This window comes from Tachyglossus aculeatus, chromosome 14, assembly GCF_015852505.1.
Source record: "Tachyglossus aculeatus isolate mTacAcu1 chromosome 14, mTacAcu1.pri, whole genome shotgun sequence".
Taxonomy (NCBI): Eukaryota; Metazoa; Chordata; class Mammalia; order Monotremata; family Tachyglossidae; genus Tachyglossus; species Tachyglossus aculeatus.
Window position 1 is genome coordinate 13,950,276 of NC_052079.1, and position 25,955 is coordinate 13,976,230.

Here is a 25,955-nt window from a genome sequence, read left to right on the forward strand (position 1 = left end):
CAAGTAGCAAGACGTGGATAATTATTTCGAAAACTTTTAAAAATTGCATTCGACCACAAAATAAAGCTCCTTGGGTTTGGGTGAATAGTCCCGACTCAGGAGAGATCCGGAAGTCATTACTGAGTTTTCAAAAAATTGCAGGTCCGAAATACAGCTGCAACTCAAAAAGCTAGCGCAATGCTGGGCAGCTTCCAAAAGACGACAGAGAACAAAATAAAAGGCAGCCAAGATTTTGCGGCCAAATAAGCCACGATCTGCCCGTGCCTGGTACACTGTGAATGAATTTCTGGTGTCCCATCTTAAGAAAGCTGTAATAAAGCCGGAGAACCAAAAGGATTTGGAGTAAACAACGGAGTCTGGAGGAGGAAAAACAAAGTAATTCAAACTCTCCAATCTTAGAAGCTGAAAACTGAGAAGGAATAATCATTCATTCAATTGTACTTATGGCGTGCTGACTGTGTGCAGAGCACTGTACTAAGCGCTCGGGAAGTCCAAGTTGGCAACATATAGAGACGGCCCCTACCCAACAACGGGCTCACAGTCTAGAAGGGGGACACACACAACAAAACAAAACATGTAGACAGGTGTCAAAACCGTCAGAATAGAATTATAGCTATATGCACATCATTAACAAAATAACTATAGTAAATGCGTAAAAGTAAAATAAATAGAGTAATAAATCTATACAAGTGCTGTGGGGAGGAAGAGAGGAAAAAGGGGGCTCAGTCTGGGAAGGCCTCCTGGAGGAGGTGAGCTCTCAGTAGGGCATGATGGAAGTTTACAGAATCATGAAGGTTGCAAACAGGGAGAATGCACATTTGTTGCGCACTAAATCCTGTAAGACCGGGACAACTTTGCCGCAGAAAATGGCAGTAGATCCGATTAGGATTTAGATAATTTCATAGGAAGTTCAAAATGCATGCAAAGGGGAATATTAGGGATGCCAGAAGGTGTTAGAAGGTAGAAAAGGAAGGCAACCATCTCACTGTACTTCCCTCTAGACTGTAAGCTCGTTGTGGGCAGGGAATGTGTCTGTTTATTGTTGTATTGTACTTTCTCCAGCTCTTAGTACAGTGCTGTGCCCACAGTAAGTGCTCAATACGACTGACTTGACAAAATTCTGCTGGAGACAATGATGGACCACTGACCTGACCCAGGATGAAAAAATTGCTCAAAACCCCAACCAAAAAAAAAAACCCACCGTACCTTTAAAAAAATCTGTGAATACTAAAATCCATCACGATTTCATCTCTTCAGGTTATAAAGCTTAATGTGAATCTGTAAAACTGTAGGAATTTTAAGTCATCAAAACGATGACACATACAACCAGGGAAGTGTAACTGCATTTTAGAAAAGTGTTTGGGAACAGTAAGTTAGTTGGGAAACCGTGAAAGCAGGGGTGTTGCTGCTGAAGGATGGTGATGAGCCATTTTTACGATGGAGAGAGGGGGAAATAAACAATTTCCAGCTACTGTATTCTGCATAGAGGCAGTGATCCATAAATGGTGTTTATTTGTGTTCCCACGCTTACTGGGCTTACTGCTTGAAGTTTTTATTGAAGTACAATAAGAAACTTAAATTTATCACTTAGCAGAGAAAAAGAAGGGGGAGTTAATGGGCAGCGAATGTGTCTGTTCTGTTTTTTTATACTGTACTCTCCCCTTGTGCTTAGCACAGTGCTCTGCACACATTAAGTAAGCAACGTGGCTCAGTGGAAGGAGCCCGGGCTTTGGAGTCAGAGGTCACGGATTCAAATCCCGCCTCCGCCACTTGTCGGCTGTGCGACTTCAGGCAAGTCCCTTAACTTCTCTGGGCCTCAGTTACCTCATCTGTAAAATGAGGATGAAGACTGTGAGCCCCCCACGGGACAACCTGATCACCTTGTAACCACCCCAGCGCTTAGAACAGTGCTTTGCACAGAGTAAGCGCTTCGTCCCCCTCTCCATCCCCCCATCTTCCCTTCCCCACAGCACCCGTATATATGTATATATGTTTGTACATATTTATTACTCTTTTTATTTATTTATTTTACTTGTCCGTATCTATTCTATTTATTTTATTTTGTTAGTATGTTTGGTTTTGTTCTCTGTCTCCCCCTTTTAGACCGTGAGCCCACTGTTGGGTAGGGACCGTCTCTATATGTTGCCAACTTGGACTTCCCAAGCGCTTAGTCCAGTGCTCTGCACACAGTAAGCGCTCAATAAATACTATTGATGATGATGATAAATGCCATTATTATTATTATTATTATTATTATTATTATTATTATTATTATTATTATTATTCTTAAAGGCCTGAAGTCCGATGTCACTCAGGCCAGTGTGCTGATGTCGGCAATTGTGAAGTGGACTGATGCAGGATGAAGACATCCGGATCCCCAAATCGCTATTTTCGTTTGCCGTAGGCCGTCCCAGTTAAGTCGGAGTATGTTTTTGAGATCTGCCAGTGCTTCCCGCAGCTCGGCCCTGGCCTCTCGGAGCTTGCCCGTTGTTTGCCCGTTTTACATTACGAGTGCCAAGTGTCGTGAGCCCCGGCACCTCTCATTTACGACGCGAGCGCCGGCTGGTGCCCAACATTCGGTCTGCCCGAGGAAGTTTCGGGAAAAAAAATGCATTTTTCTGATGGAAAAAAAATACCCTTCTCGAAAGCAGCACTGGGCCCTGAATTTGGAGGCACTCGGAGTTAATGTAGGAAAAGAATGGTTTAGAACTAGTTTTATAGGGAGCTAGTGGGGTCTAGTGGAAAGCGCTTGAAACTACAATTCACAACCCTCAATCTATAGTTTTCATCATCATCATCATCAATCGTATTTATTGAGCGCTTACTGTGTGCAGAGCACTGTACTAAGCGCTTGGGAAGTACAAATTGGCAACATATAGAGACAGTCCCTGCCCAACAGTGGGCTCACGGTTTTCCAATGAACTTTGACAATTCAAGGATTTATTGACTTGGTTCAGGATTAATTTTGGACCGACTTGCTTTAGAAATACACAGTACCCGTTTTAGGGGATGATGAGGATCAGAAGAGGAGAATAACCTTTTTGTTCCCTCTTCAACAAAGCACGCATAAATTCAACTGAATAAGTGGTCATCTGACGCATCGCTCTGTCCGGCAAATCTTTTTTGGCATTTCAAAAATTCTGAGTTTCACAAATTCACCTGGTTTTAATAAAGATCAGAAGGCATCAGTAATTTGTGAGCCATAAAGACATTTCCTGGTTGCTCGGCCAGCCTAGAAATACACTGCTACCATATGTGGTTCCAAGCCCGGGAAATTTCTGTCCCACTTCTAAGCAGCGGGGGAATTGTCACTGTGCTGACCAGGGACATTCATCTTAGTGTGATTTCTTAGATTACTTTTTTAAGCGCATCTAAGCGTGCCGCTCCTGAACTGAGCTCACTTTGTACTGCCACAGCCGTTCCAGGATCTCACCTTTCGCTGCCTTTCAGATGATCTGGGGGATGCAATGAACTCAGATTTTTTTTTTTCAGTTGCAGTTTGTGTGCCACAAACTCTATACAAGCTCCTGATATTAGTAAAGGAAAAGTTTCTTAGTTTTTTTCTTTCTTTCCCTGAACAATGGCCACCCAAATTCCCCCTGAAGATATGTCACTTTCTAGCAAGGCCTATAAAGCCAAGGGAGAAATCTACCACTGTTTATCAGGACTCACGACTTTGAAGTGCAGAAGCTGTGTGGTCAGAAGGACCTGGGTTCTAATCCTAGTTCTGCCAAGCGCTTAGTACAGTGCTCTGCACACAGTAAGCGCTCAATAAATACAACTGAACGAAAAGTCTGCTTTTGGAGATGAAAATGAGGCATAGTGAGATGAGCTAGGGAGGAATGAAGACTGCACGTTGGGATGTAGTGGGAGAAGTGAATAGACGGGAAAAAAAACAGCTGGTAGAATGTTTTACAGACAATGATCAGACCTCTAGACTTTAAGTTCCTTTTTTTAATAATAATAATAATGATGGCATTTATTAAGCGCTTACTATGTGCGAAGCACTGTTCTAAGCGCTGGGGAGGTTACAAGGTGATCAGGTTGTCCCACATGGGGCTCACAGTCTTCATCCCCATTTTACAGATGAGGTAACTGAGGCACAGAGAAGTGCAGTGACTTGCCCAAAGTCACACAGCTGACAAGTGGCGGAGCCAGGATTTGAACCCATGACCTCTGACTCCAAAGCCCTGTGCTCTTTCCACTGAGCCACTAGTATTTGTTAAGCTGTTGCTACATGCCAGGCACTGAATTATGTACTGGGGTACATACAAGACAAACGGGTCCCACACGGGGCTCACAGTTTAAGCAGGAGTGAGATCAGGTATTGAATCCCCATTTTGCAGATGAGGGAACTGAGGCCCAGAGAAGTTAAATGACTTCCAAAGATCACCCAGCAGATAAGGGTCAGGGCCAGGATTAGAACCCAGGTCCTCTGACTCCTAAACCTGGACTCTTTCCACTAGGCCATGCTGCTTTAGGGTTCCCTGCTCATTGGAGGGGATCCTGAACAGGGTCCTGAGGGACACCTTCAGTTTTGGGGTGAAAAGCGAAAGAGGAGGCAGTGAGATATCGAGAGGAAGCGGCTAACAAGGCAGGAAGAGAACTAAAAGAGAATTGTGCCGGCTTAGGTAGCATTTCCAGGCAGTGATCCATAACTTTTTTTTCTCTATTTATTTATTTATTTAATTTGTTTGTACATATCTATTCTATTTATTTTATTTTGTTAGTATGTTTGGTTTTGTTCTCTGTCTCCCCCTTTCTAGACTGTGAGCCCACTGTTGGGTAGGGACTGTCTCTATATGCTGCCAATTTGTACTTCCCAAGCGCTTAGTACAGTGCTCTGCACATAGTAAGCGCTCAATAAATACGATTGATGATGATGATAATGATGATGATGATAATGTCAGCTGCAGCTGGCCGGGTCTTATTTCACTGGAGCTGGATCCCGCCTTCACGCCCACAACATCATCATCATCAATCGTATTTATTGAGCGCTTACTATGTGCACAGCACTGTACTAAGCGCTTGGGAAGTACAAATTGGCAACATATAGAGACAGTCCCTACCCAACAGTGGGCTCACAGTCTAAAAGGGGGAGACAGAGAACAAAACCAAACATACTAACTAAATAAAATAAATAGAATAGTTATGTACAAGTAAAATAAATAAATAAATAAATAGAGTAACAAATATGTACAAACATATATACATATATAGAGATGGTCCCTACCCAACAGTGGGCTCACGGTCTAAAATAATAATAATAATAATAATCGGGATGGTACCAATCAATCAATCGTATTTATTGAGTGCTTACTGTGTGCAGAGCACTGGACTAAGCGCTTGGGAAGTCCAAGTTGGCAGGACTTAAGGATAATATCCGGAATTGATTTTAATGCTGGTCTCCCCCCTCTGGACTGTAAGCTCCATGTGGACAGGGAACTTGATGTATTGGGTCCTCCCAAGCACTCAGTACAGTCCTCTCCGAACAGTCAGCGCACAGTAATATCGACTGATCGCATAAATCTTAATCTTGGAGACAAAAAATGTTAAATGGTGGATAAGAAAACAGTAGATTAGGCAATTCACTCCTGCGCCTAAGCTGAGGCATTTCCCCAATCAAAGTGCTCTGGATGCAGAACGATAAATCATTTAATCTACCGGTTATCCACCATTTTACTTTCTTCTTGAAGAAAGAGCGCTTTATCGTATTTATCGTAGCCTCAGGGTAAGGTGGCCTTATTAGGGGAAGAAACAAAACAAGAGAACTTCTGCTTAAGGAAAATGGCACAGAAATTTTTACAATTATCACATTCTAGAAATAATCACTGGGAAGCCTGATTTGTTTCTTCCTCAAACTGGTTGGCTGAATTGTTTGAATTTGCTTGCCGGTGAATCCATTTTGGTGAGGGGAGGGGCTGAGAATGCTGGTGGGAAAAAAATAAGCCAATCTCCCACCTCTTGCCAAATTAGATCCTCTTGAGCCATTAGGATTCCATTTACATTTCTCTAACTTGGAATTTGGGGGATTATTTTCGAATATGTAGATTATGAAACCCAATGCATCAGTGAAAGTGGGATCGCTAGCACTACATTTAGCAAGGCTTCATATCAATCAGCCGTAATTGGGGGAGTTCAATGTTGGAATACGAATTCAAGATTGAGTTGATACAGGATAATTTCTGCCCATTTCTCAAACCTCCAACTTGACGGGGAAGGTGAAAATCTTGAAGTGTCCCTCCACTTTTACCATTCCAGTGTGGTATCAAATTTAATTTGCGAGATTAAGTAAAAGGCAGAATAAGCTAGAGTTTTCATCCAAGATAAAACATCAGACGAGCCATGAAAATTTTCACGCTTTTGGTCTCTCATCCGGAAAGGCTCCCTCATGGAACAATTCATAACATCCTTTAAGGCCCACAGATTTCTCTCTCCCTCCACTTGCCTTCTGGAGCTTTTCATATGAATGAACTTGACGGCAAGTGTTAACGTAGCAGTACCAGCGACCCAAAATGACTATCCTACTCACTACACCTCAATCTCATCTATCCCAATGTCAAACCCTTGCCCACCTCTTCCCTCTGGCCTGAAACTCCCTCCCCCTTCACATCCAACAGCCTGCCACTCTGCCAACCTTCAAACCCTCCTAATATCCCATCTGCTCCAAAACGGCCTTCCCCAGAAAAAGTCCTCATTTCCCCTATCTGGCATCCCCTCTGTGTCAACTATGCGCTCTATAGGCACTTTGAAAATCACACCAGCTCCACTCCACTTAGGTACATATTCTTATATATGTAATTATTTCCATTTTTCTGTAATTTCTTTTTAATGTCTGCCTTCCCCTGGAAACTGAAAGCCCCTCGTTGTTGGGTAGGGACCGTCTCTATATGTTGCCAACTTGTACTTCCCAAGTACTGTACTCTGCACTGTCTCTATATGTTGCCAACTTGTACTTCCCAAGCGCTTAGTACAGTGCTCTGCACACAGTAGGCGCTCAATAAATACGATTGATTGAATGAATGAAAGGATTGTGTCTACAAAACATCTGTGTCAACCAACTCTTCTTTATTGTACTTTCCTGTGCACTTAGTACGGTATTTTGCTCAATAAATACCATTGAGTGCTGGGGTAGACGCATGATAATCATGTTTGGGCACAGAGCCTGTCCCACATGGGGCTCCTAGTAGCAGTAGGGAAGTTTAAGTTGAAAATAAGATAATTTGAAAAACAAACACACTACCAACAAGACTGGTTTCAGGGCAGTCCTCAAAAGGCATCTGATTAAACTGGAGACTAACAGGAAACCGATAAGATAAAAAGCATCTTTCCCTTCACATGTTCTTTCCTTCCTAATGCTACATGACCTTTACTAAATTATTTCCCCACCCCGCAATGTGCACTTCTTGAAAAATGTAAGGACTCCAGCAGGATTATGAAAGTGGAAAAGTTTTATGTTCTCTATCTAGTTAGCTCATTTAAGGCCGATAATTTACTAGCTGGGTCTGGCTTCTCAGGCTTTCAGGAAAATCAAACCAAACATATAATCATCATCATCATCAATCAATTGTATTTATTGAGCGCTTACTATGTGCAGAGCACTGTACTAAGCGCTTGGGAAGTACAAATTGGCAACATAATTTAATATAATAATAATAATGGTGGTATTTGTTAAGCGTTTACACTGTTCTAAGCGCTGGGGGGGATACAAGGTGATCAGGTTGCCCCACTTGGGGCTCACAGTCTTAATCCCCATTTTACAGATGAGGGAACTGAGGCACAGAGAAGTTAAGTGGTTTGCCCAAGGTCACACAGCTGACAAGTGGCGGAGCCGGGATTTGAACCCATGACCTCTAACTCCCAAGCCCATGTTCTTTCCACTGAGCCAAGCTATGTATTCATTCATTCATTCAATCGCATGTATTGAGCGCTTACTGTGTGCAGAGCACTGTACTGAGCGCTTGGGAAGTCCAAGTTGGCAACATATAGAGACGGTCCCTACCCAACAACGGGCTCACAGTCTAGAAGGGGGAGACGGACAACAAAACCAAACAAACTCAAGCTTAAAGACCTTGAAACATTCAACTCGATTTACCGTTTGCTTTTCCTTGTCATCGAGTCGTCCATAAAAGTCTTTGCACGTGATCACCCAAGTGTTCAAATTCTCTCACTGGAGGGTTGTTTATTGGGCTCCGGAAATTTAGATCGTAAGGCCCTCAAGTCCAGGGACTCGCTCTCAACCTTGAGAAGCAGTGTGGCCTAGTGGCTAGAGCGCGGGTTTGGGAGTCAGAGGTCATGGGTTCGAATCCCGGCTCCACCACTTGTCAGCTGTGTGACCATAGGCAAGTCACTTCACTTGTCTGTGCCTCAGTTATCTCATCTGCAGAGGCTGTGAGCCCCATGTGGGACAGGGACTGTGTCCAACCAGACTGGCTAGTATCTACCCCAGCGTCTAGTACAGTGTGGTAAATGCTCCCCAAATTCCATTTTTAAAAAAAAACCAACCCGAACCACCAAGATCTCCAAGGGTTATCTGAGTCCATAACACTCTGCTCTTGGGATTTCCCAGGGTTTGCTCCTACCCAGGTCTCTGTTTCTACTGGGTGGAGAAGCGGGGTGTGTCTCGCGGCGGGGATTTGTACCTTTCCCCACTTCCACTCCTTACATATAGCAGAGGGGCAAGTGGCAGGTAAAACTAAAAAAGCAACGTGTGCCCATTGTATTAAGGTAAATTTCATCTGCAACAGGTCAACTTACATAATACATGCACTCAGAGCGGGAGTACTTCCGAGGATCCTTCGGGCTGCCGATATTATGGCAGGTGCAGTTTCCCTCGGGGACCCCTGAGGGAAATCCAGGAAGCCCAGCAAGAAGTGGAGAGGTGAGAAGAGAGGCCGGTGCCATCGTATGTATATATGTTTGTACATATTTTTTTTACTCTATTTATTTATTTATTTAATTTATTTGTACATATCTATTTATTTTATTTTGTTAGTATGTTTGGTTTTGTTCTCTGTCTCCCCCTTTTAGACTGTGAGCCCACTGTTGGGTAGGGACTGTCTCTAGATGTTGCCAATTCGTACTTCCCAAGCGCTTAGTACAGTGCTCTGCACAGAGTAAGCGCTCAATAAATACGATTGATGATGATGATGATGATCGTAAGCGCCCCACGTGTGTACCCATCCATCTCCGCGGCAAACACACACGCCTTCGCATCAGCTTTAAGGCGCTCAGTCGGCTCTCCCCCTCCACTATTACCTCGCCGATCTCCTATTACAACCCAACCCACACACTTTGCTCCTCTAACACTAACCTACGAACTGTGTCTCCATCTCCCCTGCCTCGCCGCCGCCCCTTGGCCTACGTCCGTCCCCCTCTCTGGCCTGGAATTCCCTCCCATTTCATATCTGAGAGACCATCACTTCCCCCCCCCTTGGAAGCCCTATTAAAATCACATCACTTCCAAGAAGCCTTTCTCATTTCCCCACCCTAACCACCCTCCCTTCTGCGTTACCTATGCACTTGGGTCTGTACCCTCTAAGCACTTGGGAACTCACCTTCACCCCCCACCACACTGATTTTTTTTTAATGGTACTTTTTAAGCACTCACTGTGTGCCAGGCACTGAACTAAATGATGGGGTACGTACAAGATAATCAGTCGGGCACAGAGCCTGTCCCTCATGGGGCTCCTAGTAGGAGTAGGGAAGTTTAATCCCCGTTTTACAGATGAAATGACTGAAGCACAGAGAAATATGAAGTGACTTGTCTGAGGTATGACCCTGGGCAAATGGCTGAGCTGAGATTTAGAAACCAGGAACCCCGGGCCCGAACTTTCTCCATTAGGTTATGCTGCCTTTGTAAATATTCTTATACTCTGACGCTTCCCCTGTCTCCAATGTATTTTAATGTCTGCTTCCCCCTCTAGACTCTAAGATCCTTGTGGGCAGGGGACGTGTCTACCAATTCTGTTGTATTGTACTCTAAGCGCTTAGTACACAGTAAGTGCTCAATAAATACCACCGATGGATAGATTGTGACTCTGTTATCAAACGGCTGGCACGGCAGAAGCCAGTTTCTCTTCTCCCCTGCTCCAATGCTGCTGCTCTGCCTCCCTCAGCTTTGACTTCCATAATTAATAATAATAATAATGGCATTTGTTAAGCGCTTACTATGTGCAAAGCACTGTTATTCTAAGAATAATTCCTTGAAGTTGTAAGACATCTTTACTTTCCAGAATAATGATAATGATGGCATTTATGAAGCGCTTACTAGGTGCAAAGCACTGTGGAAATTACAAGATGATCAGGTTGTCCCACGGAGGGCTCACAATCTTAATCCCCATTTTACAGATGAGGTAACTGAGGCCCAGGGAAGTTAAGTGACTTGAAGTACTAGTGACCATTGTTTAATGTCATTTTATCTAGAGAAGTGACTTGAAGTACGTTATCACTGTTTAATGTCATTTTATCTTTATGCCATCCCTGGGAGTCAGGAGTCACGTGTTTTTAATCCTCATTTTTCCAGCAGAAAATAATGAAAACCCAGAGAGACGAAGTGCCCAGATCATACAGGAACGTAGTGGCGTAGCTGGGACTAAAAATCCTGGCTCCACTACTCATTGCTGTCCCTGTTCTAGCTTTTGATTGCGCTAGATGTGAAGGGTGGAGGATGTGAATTATAAAGGGCAAGGGGACGCTTTAGATGAAGCCTTGAGGATGAAAGGAGTGCTTGCTAAAGAAGATAGAACAGTGCCTTGCAGATAGTAAGCCCTTAATAAATGCCATTATATATATAAAAAAGATGGGAAACCATTGCTCCAGACCACCGGCAGAGAAAAGAGTTTTAATTTCTCAATTACACCTACAATGACGGAAGGTATAGGGTGAAGGTGTTCAATAGCACCGACTTTTAAACCAAGAGGAAAAAGATGAGCGTTACGGTCCCCTTATAATTTCCAGTAGGATGTGGAATCAAAGGTTCACAGGCTTCGGGAGCACCGGTGAAAACTGGTGACTATACACGATGTACTGTGTGGAAGTGAGAATTCTGGCAGGTTCAATAATCCAGAAGCTTGTCACCCTACCGTGCTTGGCTCTTGGCAGTAAGCGAGCATTGCCTTAAATAATTCTGATGGGTTTTTTTTTTCCCTATTGAAAATGGGGCAAGTTTTACTTAGCTCATGTGTCATTTCTGTGAAGGCCTCGCAATAAGGGAAATCTGTTCACTTTCTGGTTGCCGCCCGGGTTCATTCTTATTTCGACTCAGCTCAGTGGAAAGTAGCCTAACGGATTTAGCCTAAGACTGGCGGAGTTATTCCAGGATGCATTCCCGACTTGTCTAAGGCCACACACAGTCAGGCCCTCAAATGCTTGGCTTTCCTTAGTTGGCTCATTTACCCTCAGGTGAGAGGAATCCTATTTACCATGTTGGTTTACAGAGACAACTGGATGATTGCAAACTGCCCGATTAAAGTCAACTCATTCATTCATTCAATCGCATTTATTGAGCGCTTACTGTGTGCAGTCTTTTAGACTGTGAGCCCACTATTGGGTAGGGACCGTCTCTATATGTTGCCAACTTGTACTTCCTGTTGTCCACTAGCAGACTTGACATGACTGACTCCATTTTGTGTATGCTTAACAGTAACCCTCCATTTTGCGCAGGCCGTGAGAACAACTCCTTTTTTTGTATTTTATGCAAGGCTCAGCAACAGATGTCTTCAAGGCCAGTAACACCTACCTATGCAAGGCCATGGGGCAGATAACAACAACCTGCACAAGGCAGTGAGAACAGAGAATAAGGAGAATTTGTAACATCTTGTCGGTCCTAATTGGATTCCTGAAATTCCCAACTGCTCCGCTCCCATGTTGCTGTAACTCAATAAAAGACACAGTGAAAATGGGATCGTGGCTGCTTGTCACTTGTCCCTCTCCGGGGAGGTGAACGGGCAGGTAGCCACTTTCCTTCTTTATTGCTCTACCTGAACTCATATCTCCGAGTCATTTTTCCTATCTGCGTCACCACCCTGGGTACAAGAACCCTGCGGCCGATTTACACCGATTAACCTATTTTGCACCCTACTTGTCGATAACACTTTCCAAGCGCTTAGTCCAGTGCTCTGCATACAGTGAGCGCTCAATAAATACGATTGATGATGATGCAGAGCACTGGACTAAGCGCTTGGGAAGTACAAATTGGCAACGCATCGAGACGGTCCCTACCCAGCGGCGGGCTCACAGTCTAGAAGATCACAAGGCCGGGGGAAGAGGGAGGGTGGTCCGTCCTGGGGGTGGGAATGGGCCTGGGCTGGGGCATCTCTTCGGATTCAGGATAAAATTTCATGGTGGGACCGGAGAAGAACACATACCCACATACAGGAAGGAAACGGAAAGCGGTTGTAATAGTAGTAGTGACCGTAGTAGTAACACTAATAGTTGATAGTGTTTATTTAGCTCTTACACCGTGCCTCGTTCTCGCCTGTCCCGCCATCGACCCCCGGCCCACGTCATCCCCCGGACCTGGAATCATCATCATCATCATCAATTGTATTTATTGAGCGCTTACTGTGTGCAGAGCACTGCACTAAGCGCTTGGGAAGTACAAGTTGGCAACATATAGAGACAGTCCCTACCCAACAGTGGGCCCTCCCTCTTCCCATCCGCCAAGCTAGCTCTCTTCCTCCCTTCAAGGCCCTGCTGAGAGCTCACCTCCTCCAGGAGGCCTTCCCAGACTGAGCCCCTTCTTTCCTCTCCGCCTCGTCCCCCTCTCCATCCCCCTCATCTTACCTCCTTCCCTTCCCCACAGCACCTGTATATATGGATATATGCTTGTACGTATTTATTACTCTATTTATTTTCCTTGTCCATATCTATTCTATTAATTTTATTTTGTTCGTATGTTTGGTTTTGCTCTCCGTCTCCCCCTTTTAGACTGTGAGCCCACTGTTGGGTAGGGACTGTCTCTCTATGTTGCCAACTTGTACTTCCCAAGCGCTTAGTCCAGCGCTGTGCGCACAGTAAGCGCTCAATAAATACGACTGAATAAATGAATGAAGCACTGTACTAAGCGCTTGGGAAGTCCAAGTTGGCAACCTAGAGAGACGGTCCCTACCCAACAGCGGGCTCACAGTCTAAAAGGGGGAGACAGAAAACAAAACCAGACATACTAACAAAATGAAATAAATAGAATAGATAGGTACAGGTAAAATAAGTAGAGCAATAAATATGAACAAACATATATACATATATAGCATATAGAGCATACATATATACATCTAGTCTGTGAGCCCGCTGTTGCGTAGCGACTTGTCCTTCCCAAGCGCTTAGTCCAGTGCTGCGCACGCAGTAAGCGCTCAATAAATACGACTGAATGAATGACTGAATGACTGAATGAAGCACTGTACTAAGCGCTTGGGAGAGCGCGATAGACACCGAGACAGAGACACTTACGTCCGCTCCTCATCCAGGCGAGGAGCGCGGGCAGGTGCCGGGCGGCCACGGCCCCCAGCAGGCGCAGCACGGCCCGCCGGGCCGCCCACAGCTCCATCCCCTCACGGGGGACGCCCTCCGTCCCGTCACCGCCGGACCGCTCCGCGCAGGCGCGCTGCCGCCGACGCGCCCCCGCCGGACCGGCCCGCTCCGCGCAGGCGCGCTGCCGCGGACACGCCCCTCCCCTCCTGGCCCCGCCCCTTCACACCGTCACCGCCGGCCCGCTCCGCGCAGGCGCGCTGACCCGGACACGACACGCCCCCCCAGGCCCCGCCCATTCCTATTCCCTCTTCCCCGGCCCCTCCCCTCTCCCCTGGCCCCGCCCCTCCTGGCGCCGCCCCTTCCGGCTCCTCTCCTCGACTCCGCCCCTTCGTCTCCCCTCCTCGGCCCCGCCCCTTCCCTAATCTCCTGGCCCCGCCCTTCGCCCCCTCACCGCCCCGCCCCGCCCCTACCCTCCTGGCCCCGCCCCTTCCGGCTCCTCCGCCCCGTCCCCGCCGGCCCGCTCTGCGCAGGCGCGCTGCCGCGGACACGCCCCTTCCGGACCCGCCCCCCTCTTCTGCCACGCCCCTCGGCTCCTCCACCCCGTCCCCGCCGGCCCGCTCCGCGCAGGCGCGCGGCCCCGGCCCTTCCCTCTCCCCTCCCTCGCCCCCTGGCCCCGCCCCTTCAGTCTCCCTTCCTCGGCCCCGCCCCCTCCATCGCCTCATCGCCCCTCCCCTCATGGCCCCGCCCTTCGCCCCCTCCCCTCCTGGCCCCGCCGGCCCGCTCCGCGCCGGCGCGCTGATCCTGACACGACATGCCCCTTCCGGCCCCGCCCATTCCCTCTCCCCCGGCCCCGCCCCTCCCTCACCTCATCGCCCCGCCCCTCGCCCCGCCCCCTCCCCACATGGCCCCGCCCCTTCCGGCTCCTCTCCTCCGCCCCTTCACCTCCCCTCCTCGGCCCCGCCCCTTGCCTCATCTTCTGGCCCCGCCCTTCGCCCCCTCACCGCACAGCCCCGCCCCTTCCCTCCTGGCCCCGCCCCTTCCGGCCCCTCCGCCCCGTCACCGCCGGCCCCCTCCGCGCAGGCGCGAAGCCACGGACACGCCCCTTCCGGACCCGCCCCCTCCCTCTCTTCTGCCCCGCCCCTTCCGGCTCCTCCACACCGTCACCGCCGGCCCGCTCCGCGCAGGCGCGCTGACCCGGACACGCCCCACCCCTTCCCCCTCGACCTTTCCTTCTCCCTTCCTCGGCCCCGCCCCCTCCCTCACCTCATTTCCCCTGCCCTCCTGACCCCACCCCTCGGCCCCGCCCCTCATGGCCCCGCCCTTGGCCCCGCCCCCTCCGGCTCCTCTCCTCGACCCCGCCCCTCGCCTCCTGGCCCCGCCCCTTCCGGCTCCTCCACACCGTCACCCCCGGCCGGCTCCGCGCAGGCGCGCTGCCACGGGCACGCCCCGCCCTTTCCGGCCCCCCGGCCCCTCAATCAATCAATCAATCAATCAATCAATCAATCGTATTTATTGAGCGCTTACCGTGTGCAAAGCACTGGACTAAGCGTTTGGGAAGTCTACGTCGGCAACCTATAGAGACGGTCCCTACCCAACAGCGGGCTCACAGTCTAGAAGGGGGAGAAAGAGAACACAACCAAACACACTAACAAAATAAAATAAATGGAATAGATATGCACAAGTAAGATAAATAGAGTAATAAATATATGCAGGTGTGCTCCCCCTGGCTCCGCCCCTCCGCCCCCTCATTGCCCCCACATGGCCCCGCCCCTTCCGGCTCCTTCACACCGTCACCACCACCCCGCTCCGCGCAGGCGCGCTGCTCCGGACAAGCCCCGCCCCTTCCGGCTCCTCTCCCCGGCCCCTCCCCTCCCCTCCCCTTCCCTCACAGTCTACGAGCCCACTGTTGGGCAGGGACCGTCTCTATCTGTTGCCAACTTGTACTTCCCAAGGGCTTAGCCCAGTGCTGTGCACACAGTAAGCGCTCCATAAATACGATTGAGTGAATGAATGAAAGGCAAGGAGGCGTGGTTGCCCGGAAGCGGAAGTGGCCGTGGCTGGACTCCTTTAAAAGGGCCGGGCGGAAGGAAAGGGGGCGGGGTTGACCCGGAAGTGGCCGTGGATGACCCCCCCCCCCCGTCTTTAAACGGGCTGGGCGGAAGGCCAGAAGGTGGTGTTGACGCAGAAGTGGCCGTAGACAACCCCTCCCCTTTAAATGGGTCGGGCGGAAGGCAAAGAGGCCTGGTTGCCCCGGAAGCGGAAGTAGCCGTGGCTGCCGAGCTGGGGGGGATGGCAAGGGGGCGTGGTTGCCCCGGAAGCGGAAGTGGCCGCCGCTGGGGCCCTCCCTCCCTTTAAAGGGGCCGGGCAGGTGGGTGGGGGGCGTGGTTGCCCCGGAAACGGAAGTGGTCGGAGCTGCGGAGGCCTGGGCGGCCGGGCTGAGGCGGAGTGGTGACGTTGCCCCCGCGGCGGGCGGCCCCCTCACGCCGGGCGGCCCCCTCAGCCGGCCCCCCCGGCACCGACCCTCGGACGGAACCAAAGCGGGGCCTTCCTGCCCGCGGCCCTGGTAAGCGGCCTCCTCCTCTTCCTCCTCCTTCTCCTTCTCCTCCGTAAGTCATAAGCGGCTTCCAGGCCGTCCGTCCATCCATCCCCTCGCCCCCTCCTACCTCACCTCCCTTCTGTCCTTCTACAGCCCAGCCCGCGTCCTCCGCTCCTCCGTCGCTAGTCTCCTCCCCGTACCTCGTTCTCGCCTGTCCCACCATCGACCCCCGGGCCCGGAATGCCCCCAATCCCTCTGCCCATCCGCCAAGCTAGCTCTCTTCCTCCCTTCAAGGCCCTGCTGAGAGCTCACCTCCTCCAGGAGGCCTCCCCAGACTGAGCCCCTTCCTTCCTCTCCCCCTCGTCCCCCTCTCCATCCCCCCCATCCTACCTCCTTCCCTTCCCCACAGCGCCTGTATATATGTAGGTATGTTTGTACATATTTATTAGTCTATTTTACTTGTACATATCTATTCTATTCATTTTATTTTGTGAGTATGTTTGGTTTTGTTCTCTGTCTCCCCCTTTTAGACTGTGAGCCCACTGTTGCGTAGGGACTGTCTCTATATGTTGCCAATTTGTACTTCCCAAGCGCTTAGTACAGTGCTCTGCACATAGTAAGCGCCTGTCCCACCATCGACCCCCGGCCCACGTCCTCCCCCGGGCCTGGAATGCCCCCAATCCCTCTGCCCATCCACCAAGCTAGCTCTCTTCCTCCCTTCAAGGCCCTGCTGAGAGCTCACCTCCTCCAGGAGGCCTCCCCAGACTGAGCCCCTTCCTTCCTCTCCCCCTCGTCCTCCTCTCCATCCCCCCCATCTTACCTCCTTCCCTTCCCCACAGCGCCTGTATATATGTAGGTATGTTTGTACATATTTATTAGTCTATTTTACTTGTACATATCTATTCCATTCATTTTATTTTGTGAGTATGTTTGGTTTTGTTCTCTGTCTCCCCCTTTTAGACTGTGAGCCCACTGTTGCGTAGGGACTGTCTCTATATGTTGCCAACTTGTACTTCCCAAGCGCTTAGTGCAGTGCTCTGCACATAGTAAGCGCTCAATAAACACGATTGATGATGATAAGCCCGACGATTTCATCCACCTCATAACGTCTCCTTCCTCTTTGCCTCTGCAGCCTTCATCTGCCCCCTCCATTGACAGAAACCAGTTTTGCCCCTATGCTCCCTGCCCCCTCACCGCTTCAATTTTCCATTGCTTCACACTTGGCCTTCTTCCCCCTTTCCCAACGCACACGTGGACCTTCTCCCCAAACTGGCACTGCGGACACTTCGCTCTCTCCTTCTACCTCGGCGGTGCAGGGAGGTGGGTGGGAAACAATCAGTCGCATTTATTGAGCGCTTACTGTGTGCAGAGCACTGGACTAAGCGCTTGTTAAGTACAAGTTGGCAACACATGGAGACAGTCCCTACACAGAGACACTACCACAGATCTGTTTGGCCCTCCCTCCATTCTCCTTGTCGCATGTGGTATTCATATTTATTTATACATTATATATATATACTTTCATTTATTCATTCATTCAATCGTATTTATTGAGCGCTTACTGTGTGCAGAGCACGGGACTAAGCGCTTGGGAAGGACAAGTTGGCAACATATGGAGACAGTCCCTACACAGAGACACTACCACAGATCTGTTTGGCCCTCCCTCCATTCTCCTTGTCGCATGTGGTATTTATATTTATTTATGCATTATATATATACTTTCATTTATTCATTCATTCAGTCGTATTTATTGAGCGCTTACTGTGTGCAGAGCACGGGACTGAGGGCTTGGGAAGTACAAGTTGGCAACATAGAGAGACAGTCCCCACACAGAGACTCTACCACAGATCTTTTTGGCCCTCCCTCCATTCTCCTGGTTGCATGTGGTGTTTCTATTCATTTACACATTATTTATATACTTTCGTTTATTCATTCATTCAATCGTATTTATTGAGCGCTTACTGTGTGCAGAGCACGGGACTAAGCGCTTGGGAAGTACAAGTTGGCAACATATGGAGACAGTCCCCACACAGAGACACTACCACAGATCTGTTTGGCCCTCCCTCCATTCTCCTTGTTGCATGTGGTATTTTTATTTATTTATACATTATATGCTTTCATTTATTCATTCACCCAGTCGTGTTTATTGAGCGCTTAGTGAGTGCAGAGCACTGGAGTAAGCGCTAACTAAGCTCTAGCACAGAGACTAGAGACTAGCCCAGATGTTTGGCCCTCCCTCCATTCTCCTTGCTTCATGTGGTATTTCTATTTATTTATAGATTTATTTATACATTATGTACTTTCATTTATTCACTCATTCAGTTGTATTTATTGAGCGCTTACTGTGTGCAGAGCACTGGATTAAGCACTAACTAAGCTCTAGCACAGAGACTAGAGACTAGCACAGATCTGTTTTGCCCTCCCTCCATTCTCCTTGCTGCATGTGGTATTTCTAGTTCTTTATATATTTATATGTTTATACATTATTTACATACTTTCATTCATTCAATCGTATTTATTGAGCGCTTACTGTGTGCAGAGCACTGGACTAAGCGCTAACTAAGCTCTAGCACAGAGACTAGAGCCTAGCACAGATCTGTTTTGCCCTCCCTCCATTCTCCTTGCTGCATGTGGTATTTCTAGTTCTTTATATATTTATATGTTTATACATTATTTACATACTTTCATTCATTCAATCGTATTTATTGAGCGCTTACTGTGTGCAGAGCACTGGACTAAGCGCTAACTAAGCTCTAGCACAGAGACTAGAGCCTAGCACAGATCTGTTTGGCCCTCCCCCATTCTCCTTGCTTCATGTGGCATTTCTGTTTATTTATAGGTTTATATATTTATTTATGCTTCTTTATATATTTATATATTTATACATCATTTATAAACTTTCATTCATGTATTCATTCAATCGTGTCTATTGAGCGCTTACTATGTGCAGAGCACTGGACTAAGCGCTAACTAAGCTCTAGCACAGAGACTAGAGACTAGCACAGATCTGTTTTGCCCTCCCTCCATTTTCCTTGCTGCATGTGGTACTTCTATTTATCTGTATATTTATATATTTATTTATACATTATTTATATGCTTTCATTCATTCAGTCGTATTTATTGAGCGCTTACTGTGTGCAGACCACTGGACTAAGCACTTTGGAAGTCCAAGTTGGCAACATATGATAATAATGATGGCATTTATTAAGCGCTTACTACGTGCAAAGCACTGTTCTAAGCGCTGGAGGGATACAAGGTGATCAGGTTGACCCACGGGGGGCTCACAGCCTTAATCCCCATTTTACAGATGAGGTAACAGGCATTGAGAAGTGAAGTGACTTGCCCGAGGTCAGACGGGACCATCAATCAATCGTATTTATTGAGCGCTTACTGTGTGCAGAGCACTGTACTAAGCGCTTGGGAAGTCCAAGTTGGCAACATATAGAGACAGTCCCTACCCAACAGTGGGCTCACAGTCTAAAAGCGGGAAACAGAGAACAAAACCAAACATACTAATAAAATAAATAGAATAGATATGTACAAGTAAAATAAATAGAGTAATAAATATGTACAAACATATATGCATATATACAAGGGACAAGTGACAGAGCCGGGATTAGAACCTGTGACCTTCCGATTCCCAGGCCCGTGCTCTCTCCACTACACCATGCTGCTTCTCTAACAGCAAGCGCTTAGTACAGTGCTCTGCACACAGTAAGCACTCAATAAATACGATGAACAGCAAGCCCGCCAGACGTCTGTGTGTATGCGTTTCGGGGGGAAGTGTTGACTGCTCATTGCCCCCCATTAACCAGTCAATCAGTGCTACCTATTGAGCTCCTGGAGCTTCAATTGTTGTGTTCAGATTTGGGCCCTAACCATATCGAAAATAGTCAAGGAAAGCAGGAAGAATTGCAGCCAGAAATGTGGAATTCAGGTTCTTCGAAATAGCCGTTTGTTTTTCCCCCTCGTCCCCTAATCCCACCTGTCAAGAAAGCCGGAGACCGCCAATCGGGTGCTGTTTCGTAGTATCGATCAGTGGCGTTTATTGAGCGCAGAAGACTGTACCGTGCTAAAGACGATCCCTTCCCACAAGGAGTTTCTAATTAGTGGAGGAGCAGGCGTGAAAATAAATTGCAGGTGTATGCAGAAGACTGTACTGTGCGCTTGGGAGGGCACCATGCAGTAGAGTAGGTAGGCATGGTCCCTGCGTTCAAGGAGTTTTCCTTTTTTGAGGGGGAGACAGGCATTAAAATAAATACGGATCAGGGAAGTGACAGATTATGCGGCTCTGTGCAGAAGCGGTGTTGTGACGGGGATGGGTCAGTGTCGAACTGCTTGAGGGATACAAACCCGAGTATACAGCTAAAGCACAGGGGACGATGAGTAGGCTGAGGATCTGAGAGGTTAGGGAAGACCTTTTGGAGGGTAGGATTATAAAAGGGTTGAAGATGGGGAGAGTAGAGCGGTGGTCTGTCAGATATGAAGCCGGAGGGAATTTCCGGCCAGAGGGAACGATCGATCACAGTGAAAAGATGTGGCGAAGGGGACCGGACAACCGGTAAAGCTGAATAACAGTTTGCATCGTTGATCACCTGGAACTCGGATTGTGTGTTCAGATTTCGGCCTTGAAAAAACCATATTGGAAACAGTCAAGGACAGCGGGAAGAATCGCTGAGCTCCTGTTCTTAATAATCACCTGTTTTGTTTTTCTCTTTCATGCTCCTATCCCATCTTTTAGACTGTGAGCCCACTGTTGGGTAGGGACTGTCTCTGTATGTTGCCAATTTGTACTTCCCAAGCGCTTAGTACAGTGCTCTGCACATGGTAAGCGCTCAATAAATACGATTGATGATCTGTCAAAAATTCCGCAGACCTTCAGGTGGGTGTTGTTTGTAGTACACGTGGTGTGTGTGCAGAGCACTGTACTAAGTGCTCGGGAGAGGATAATGTATTGTCCCCAACGAGCGTACAGTGTAGCGGGAGAGAACTGGTAGAACTTCTACCAATCAATCATGGTATTTATCGAGCACGTACTGTACGCAGAATGCTGTACTAAGCACTTGGGAGAGTAGATAAAGACGATCCCTTCCCACGAGGAGTTTATAATTAGTGGAGGAGCGGACGTGAAAATGAATTGCAGATGGCTAGGTAAGAAAGTATTGGGCTGGGGAGGGGCGAAGCTCAAAACACTTAGGTGACGCAGGAGGGGCGCCGAGATAGGGACGTGAGGGCTTAGTTGGGAAATAACCCAGGAGGTATAGCTGTTTGTACTGCATCTTGTCTTACAATTGTTCTTCCTCCAGATTTTACTCTCAAAATGAATCTGTCTCTCCCGTTAAATTGTGAGCTTCTTGAGGCCAGGGAGTGTGTAGATGGCTATTATTATACTCGCCTGGAACCGTACCTCAGGAATAATTGCGGTATTTGTTAAGCACGTATTCTGTACTAAACCCTGGGATAGACACAAGGTAACCAAGTCAGACTCCATTTGTCTCCCACATGGGGCTCACAGTCTAAGTAGGCGGGAAAATGGGTATTGGAGCCTCATTTTACGGATGAGGGAATGGGGGCACAGAGACGCAGAGCGACTTGCCCAAGGTTACCCAGCAGGAAAGTGGCCCAGCCGGGGTTAGAGCCCAGGTTCTCTGAGTCCCAGGCTTGATCCTTTTCCACTAGCCCACTGTATGCCAGTGGTTGATCCCCATCCCCCCCGGCCTTACCTCCTTCCCCTCCCCACAGCACCTGTATATATGTTTTTACGTATTTATTACTCTATTTTATTTGTACATATTTATTCTATTTATTTTATATGTCTTGTTTTGCTGTCTGTCTCCCCCTTCTAGACTGTGAGCCCGCTGTTGGGTAGGGACCGTCTTTATATGTTGCCAACTTGTACTTCCAAAGTGCTTAGTACAGTGCTCTGCACAGAGTAAGCGCTCATTAAATACGATTAAATGAATGAGTGAATATTCTAAACATTCCTTCTCTTAACCCAAGCATGGTCCTTTAAATCTGGAAAAACGGAGCCCAAATTTTCTACCTCTTCTGTCCCTTGGGCAATTTTACCCCGGGTAAGTTTGAATTGCAAGCAAGAATGAGGACTCTAGCAGGATTTTCTGGGTTGGCAAAGCGGCCCTCTGCCCATGCTACAGCCCGAGCGGCTCAAAATCTCCCTCCAAAAGGGTGCTGCATTTCTGACCTGCTTTGTATATAAAGTATATTTATATACTCTCATTTATTCATTCACCCAATCGTATTTTTTGAGTGCTTAGTGAGTGCAGAGCCATTTCAGGGTTGTAAGGGAAATGATCGGAGAGTCCGCCTTGTTCCTAATGCGGGAAGTAGTACGGCACTGTGGATAGAGTATGGGCCTGGGAATTAGAAGGTCAAGGAGCTGGGGCCTGTTTGGGTCAGGGGACCAGCTCGTCGATAGCCCAAGGGCCCTGAGCCGTCCCTGCTGGCACCCTGGGCAGGATACACGGGGTGGGCAAGGGCTGATGACAGCAGGGAGGGGTGGGGGGGCAAACCACTTGTCTGCTGTGTGACCTTGAGCAAGTCACTTCACTTCTCTGGGCCTCAGTTCCCCCATCTGTAACATGGGGATTGAGACCGTGAGCCCCACGTGAAACGGGGACTTTGTCCAACCCCATTTGCTTGTATCCGCCCCGGCTCTTAGTACAGCGCCCGACACATAGTAGACAATGAACGAATACCACAATTATTATTATTAATAATGTTGCAACCCCAAGCATCTTGTTAGGGCTCTGGGCTGCGGGAGCGAGGCTTTGGGGAGCCGTGACTGGGATGGTTCTTAATAATCACCTGTTTTGTTTTTCTCTTTCATGCTCCTATCCCATCTTTTAGACTGTGAGCCCACTGTTGGGTAGGGACGGTCTCTATATGTTGCCAATTTGTACTTCCCAAGCGCTTAGTACAGTGCTCTGCACATAGTAAGCACTCAAATACGATTGATGATGATGGCACAGTAACCTCAGGCTTGTGGCCAGAGGTTTAGGCCAGCCCAGGCTCTTTCTCTTCCCAGGCCAGTGGCGTTTCTTATGCCGTTGGGTCAGACGTTCATGATCCATAAGCGGCCACGAGTAGGAATTCCACCAGGAGGAATAAGGAAGCATGGCGGCGGTCCCGGCTCGCCCCCGCTGTTGTCGTCAGCCGTCCCCTGCCCTAGCTCCTTGTACCTCCCCATCCTCCCTCCTGCAGGAGACAGGGAAGGAGACTACTAAGGACTAAGAAGCGCCGACCGAGAGCAACCCTGCAGATTGTCCTGACCCCAAAACAAGCAGAATGGCTGCAGCCACCCTGTTCCGTGCACCCACAGACCCGGGACCTGGCTTCCTCTAAGCCATTTCCAACCAGTTCTGGCTTTCTTTCTCCGGGAGGGCCGGCCCAGCCAGCCTGGCAGCCGGGTGGGATTTGAGAGATGCCAAGTTGGTTCTGCTTCCAGACAGAAAGCCGCTCTGAAAGCTATAAAAATGATCAGGGCACTTTTGCTTCCACGAAACCGGAAGCGTCCTTTAAAAGTGGATTTTTGAAGACCGCGCAGCAGCACCGAAAGGAAGCGCAACAATCTCCGAGTTTAAAGTTGTTTGCCGTCTAAATAGAAATTGAAGCTGCTTAACTTAGGGGAAGAGGGACAAGTCTGTTTTACTTGTACCTATTTACTATTCTGTTTATTTTATTTTGTTAATATGTTGTCTGTCTCCCCCTTCTAGACTGTGAGCCCGCCGTTGGGTAGGGACCGTCTCTTATACGTTGTACTTCCCAATCGCTTAGTACAGTGCTCTACACACAGTAAACGCTCAATAAATACGACTGATTGAATGAATGAATGAATGAATGATGTCAAATTTTGGGGAGTTTGCTTAGGCGCGAGTTAAGAATTCTATTTTGGAAGAAACCTTGAATTAGCCGGAATATTTTGAGGTCATGAAAACTGAGACCTGTGAAACATGCTTGGTGTTTGTACGTTGGACCTTCCCCAGACTCTTCTAGGAGCGACCCAAGCTCTCGCCCGCTTCTCGGCCTAGCCCACGAAGGCCCAACCCTAGCTTCTCCCAGAGTGGGCTTCCCCAGCTTCAGAGTCGAATGCTTCTTTCCCTGAAGGCTGTAGCTGGCCAAATGCGTGGCCTGGATTCATTCATTAATATTGAGCGCTTACTGTCTGCAGAGCACTGTACAGTTTGGGAGAGTCCAATCCAGTAGAGTTGGTAGACGTGATCCCTGCCCTCGAGGAGTTTACAATCCAGGGAGGGAAACTTTCGGTTCCTGACTCAATCAATCAATCGCTCGTATTTATTGAGCGCTTACTGTGTGCAGAGCACTGTACTAAGCGCTTGGGAAGTACAAGTCGGCAACATATAGAGACGGTCCCTACCCAACAGTGGGCTCACAGTCTAGAAGGAGGACTCCCCCTCTCAGTGCAACTCTTTCCCTCTGGAATCGGGCTGGAGCAGTGAAAAAACCACGGACACCGGAGATCAGCGAAACTAGAGCCGGCTTTCTCCGTGCCTTGGTTTTTTCATCTGTAAAAGGGAGAAAACACCCATCCCCTTCGTACCTCACAAGGATGCAGTGAGGATAAAATGGTTATGAAAGTGCTTTGGGAAAAATGAAGTGCTGTGCAAATTCAAGGTTATGTGATCCTGACTTCTTCCCTCGATCTGCCACAGAATCACGGTCCCGATTATCCCGACTTTGGGCCTCCGTTGCCCACGTACTCTCTCACGGGAAACGGAGGGCCTGGAAGTGGGAAAGGAGCAAAGGCAGCAGCCCGGGACCGTTTGAGGGCCGGGGGGAACAGGGAAGAAGCGGGCCTGGAGGACATGGAAATCCCAGATGACTGAGGCGTCCGAATCCGGTTGGGAGGAGAGGCTTGGGGGCATTCATTCAATCGTATTTATGGAGCGCTTACTGTGTGCAGAGCACTGTACTAAGCGCTTGGGAAGTACAAGTTGGCAACACGTAGAGACGGTCCCTGCCCAACAGCGGGCTCACTCAGCAGCACTTCAGTGGAGAAGCCTCGCGGTAAGACTGGCGAGGGAGGTGTGACAGGATTGTCGAGGCGCCGTAGTCCTTGTGGGACACGTAGCCCACGAAGTAGTTTTGTTCTCCGTCTTCCCCTTTTAGACTGTGAGCCCACTGTTGGGTAGGGACTGTCTCTATATGTTGCCAACTTGGACTTCCCAAGCGCTTAGTACAGTGCTCTGCACACAGTAAGTGCTCAATAAATCCGATTGATGATGATGGTAGCCTGCTGCCGCCATCTTTCCGTCACCTTTCCACATATACGTGACTTCTTCAGTGTGTGAAGCCAAGGTTGGATAGCGTGTTGAGGAGAACAGAGTTGTTGGAGCCTGAAAATATGAGCATATGTAATATTCAGCTACGGGTTATACTCATCACCAGTAGTCCATAAATGTCACGGCCAAGCCCAGCGCAACTCAGAGTGCCCCAGGCCGAGGAAGAGCTTGGTGACACAGGTCCGGGAGCCAGAAGGTCGTGGGTTCTAATCCTGGCTCCACCACTTGTTTGCTGTGTGACCGTGGGCAAGTCACTTCACTTCTCTGTGCCTCAGTTCCCTCATCTGTAAATTGGGGATTGAGACTGGGAGCCCCGTGCGGTAGAAGGACTGTTTCCAACCAGATTTGCTTCTTACAGTGCCGGCACACAATAAGTGCTTAACGAATACCGTTATTATTATTATTGTTATCAACAGAATCAGAGGCAAACTTTAAGGGGGCCAAAAAAACCCTGAAAATACCATGAAACCATACTAGACACGGTGAGCTGCCACCCATCAGTCATTGTTTGTAACAATGGGATAGGGTGGGCAAGTGAGGCCTTATGACGTGGGCCGTGGGCAGGAGAAGGATGAATGGAAATTCCGTTGAGTGAAAAATTCCTCCATAGCCTTCAACCAGAAGTCAGT

At 48.5% G+C, this 25,955-nt stretch overlaps 2 protein-coding genes across 3 annotated transcripts in view; one reads left to right on the top strand and one right to left on the bottom strand.

The window, feature by feature from the left end:
* The window catches only part of LOC119937125, a 51,102-nt gene extending 37,551 nt beyond the window's left edge, over positions 1 to 13,551 (bottom strand). The window contains exon 1 of the mRNA XM_038756764.1: positions 13,450 to 13,551. Within this exon, the coding sequence (XP_038612692.1) occupies positions 13,450 to 13,546 (97 nt within the window). The 5' untranslated portion in view covers positions 13,547 to 13,551. The remainder of the gene's footprint in view (positions 1 to 13,449) is intronic.
* A 2,338-nt stretch (positions 13,552 to 15,889) lies between these two features.
* SRP54 (signal recognition particle 54) overlaps positions 15,890 to 25,955 on the top strand; it is a 34,986-nt gene continuing 24,920 nt past the window's right edge. Inside the window, exon 1 of one of the 2 annotated variants that reach the window (XM_038756309.1) lies at positions 15,890 to 16,033. The gene's annotated coding sequence lies outside the window, so the exon portion shown is untranslated. Of the gene's footprint in view, positions 16,077 to 25,955 lie in introns of both variants that reach the window. The other variant, XM_038756310.1, reaches the window with a different exon arrangement.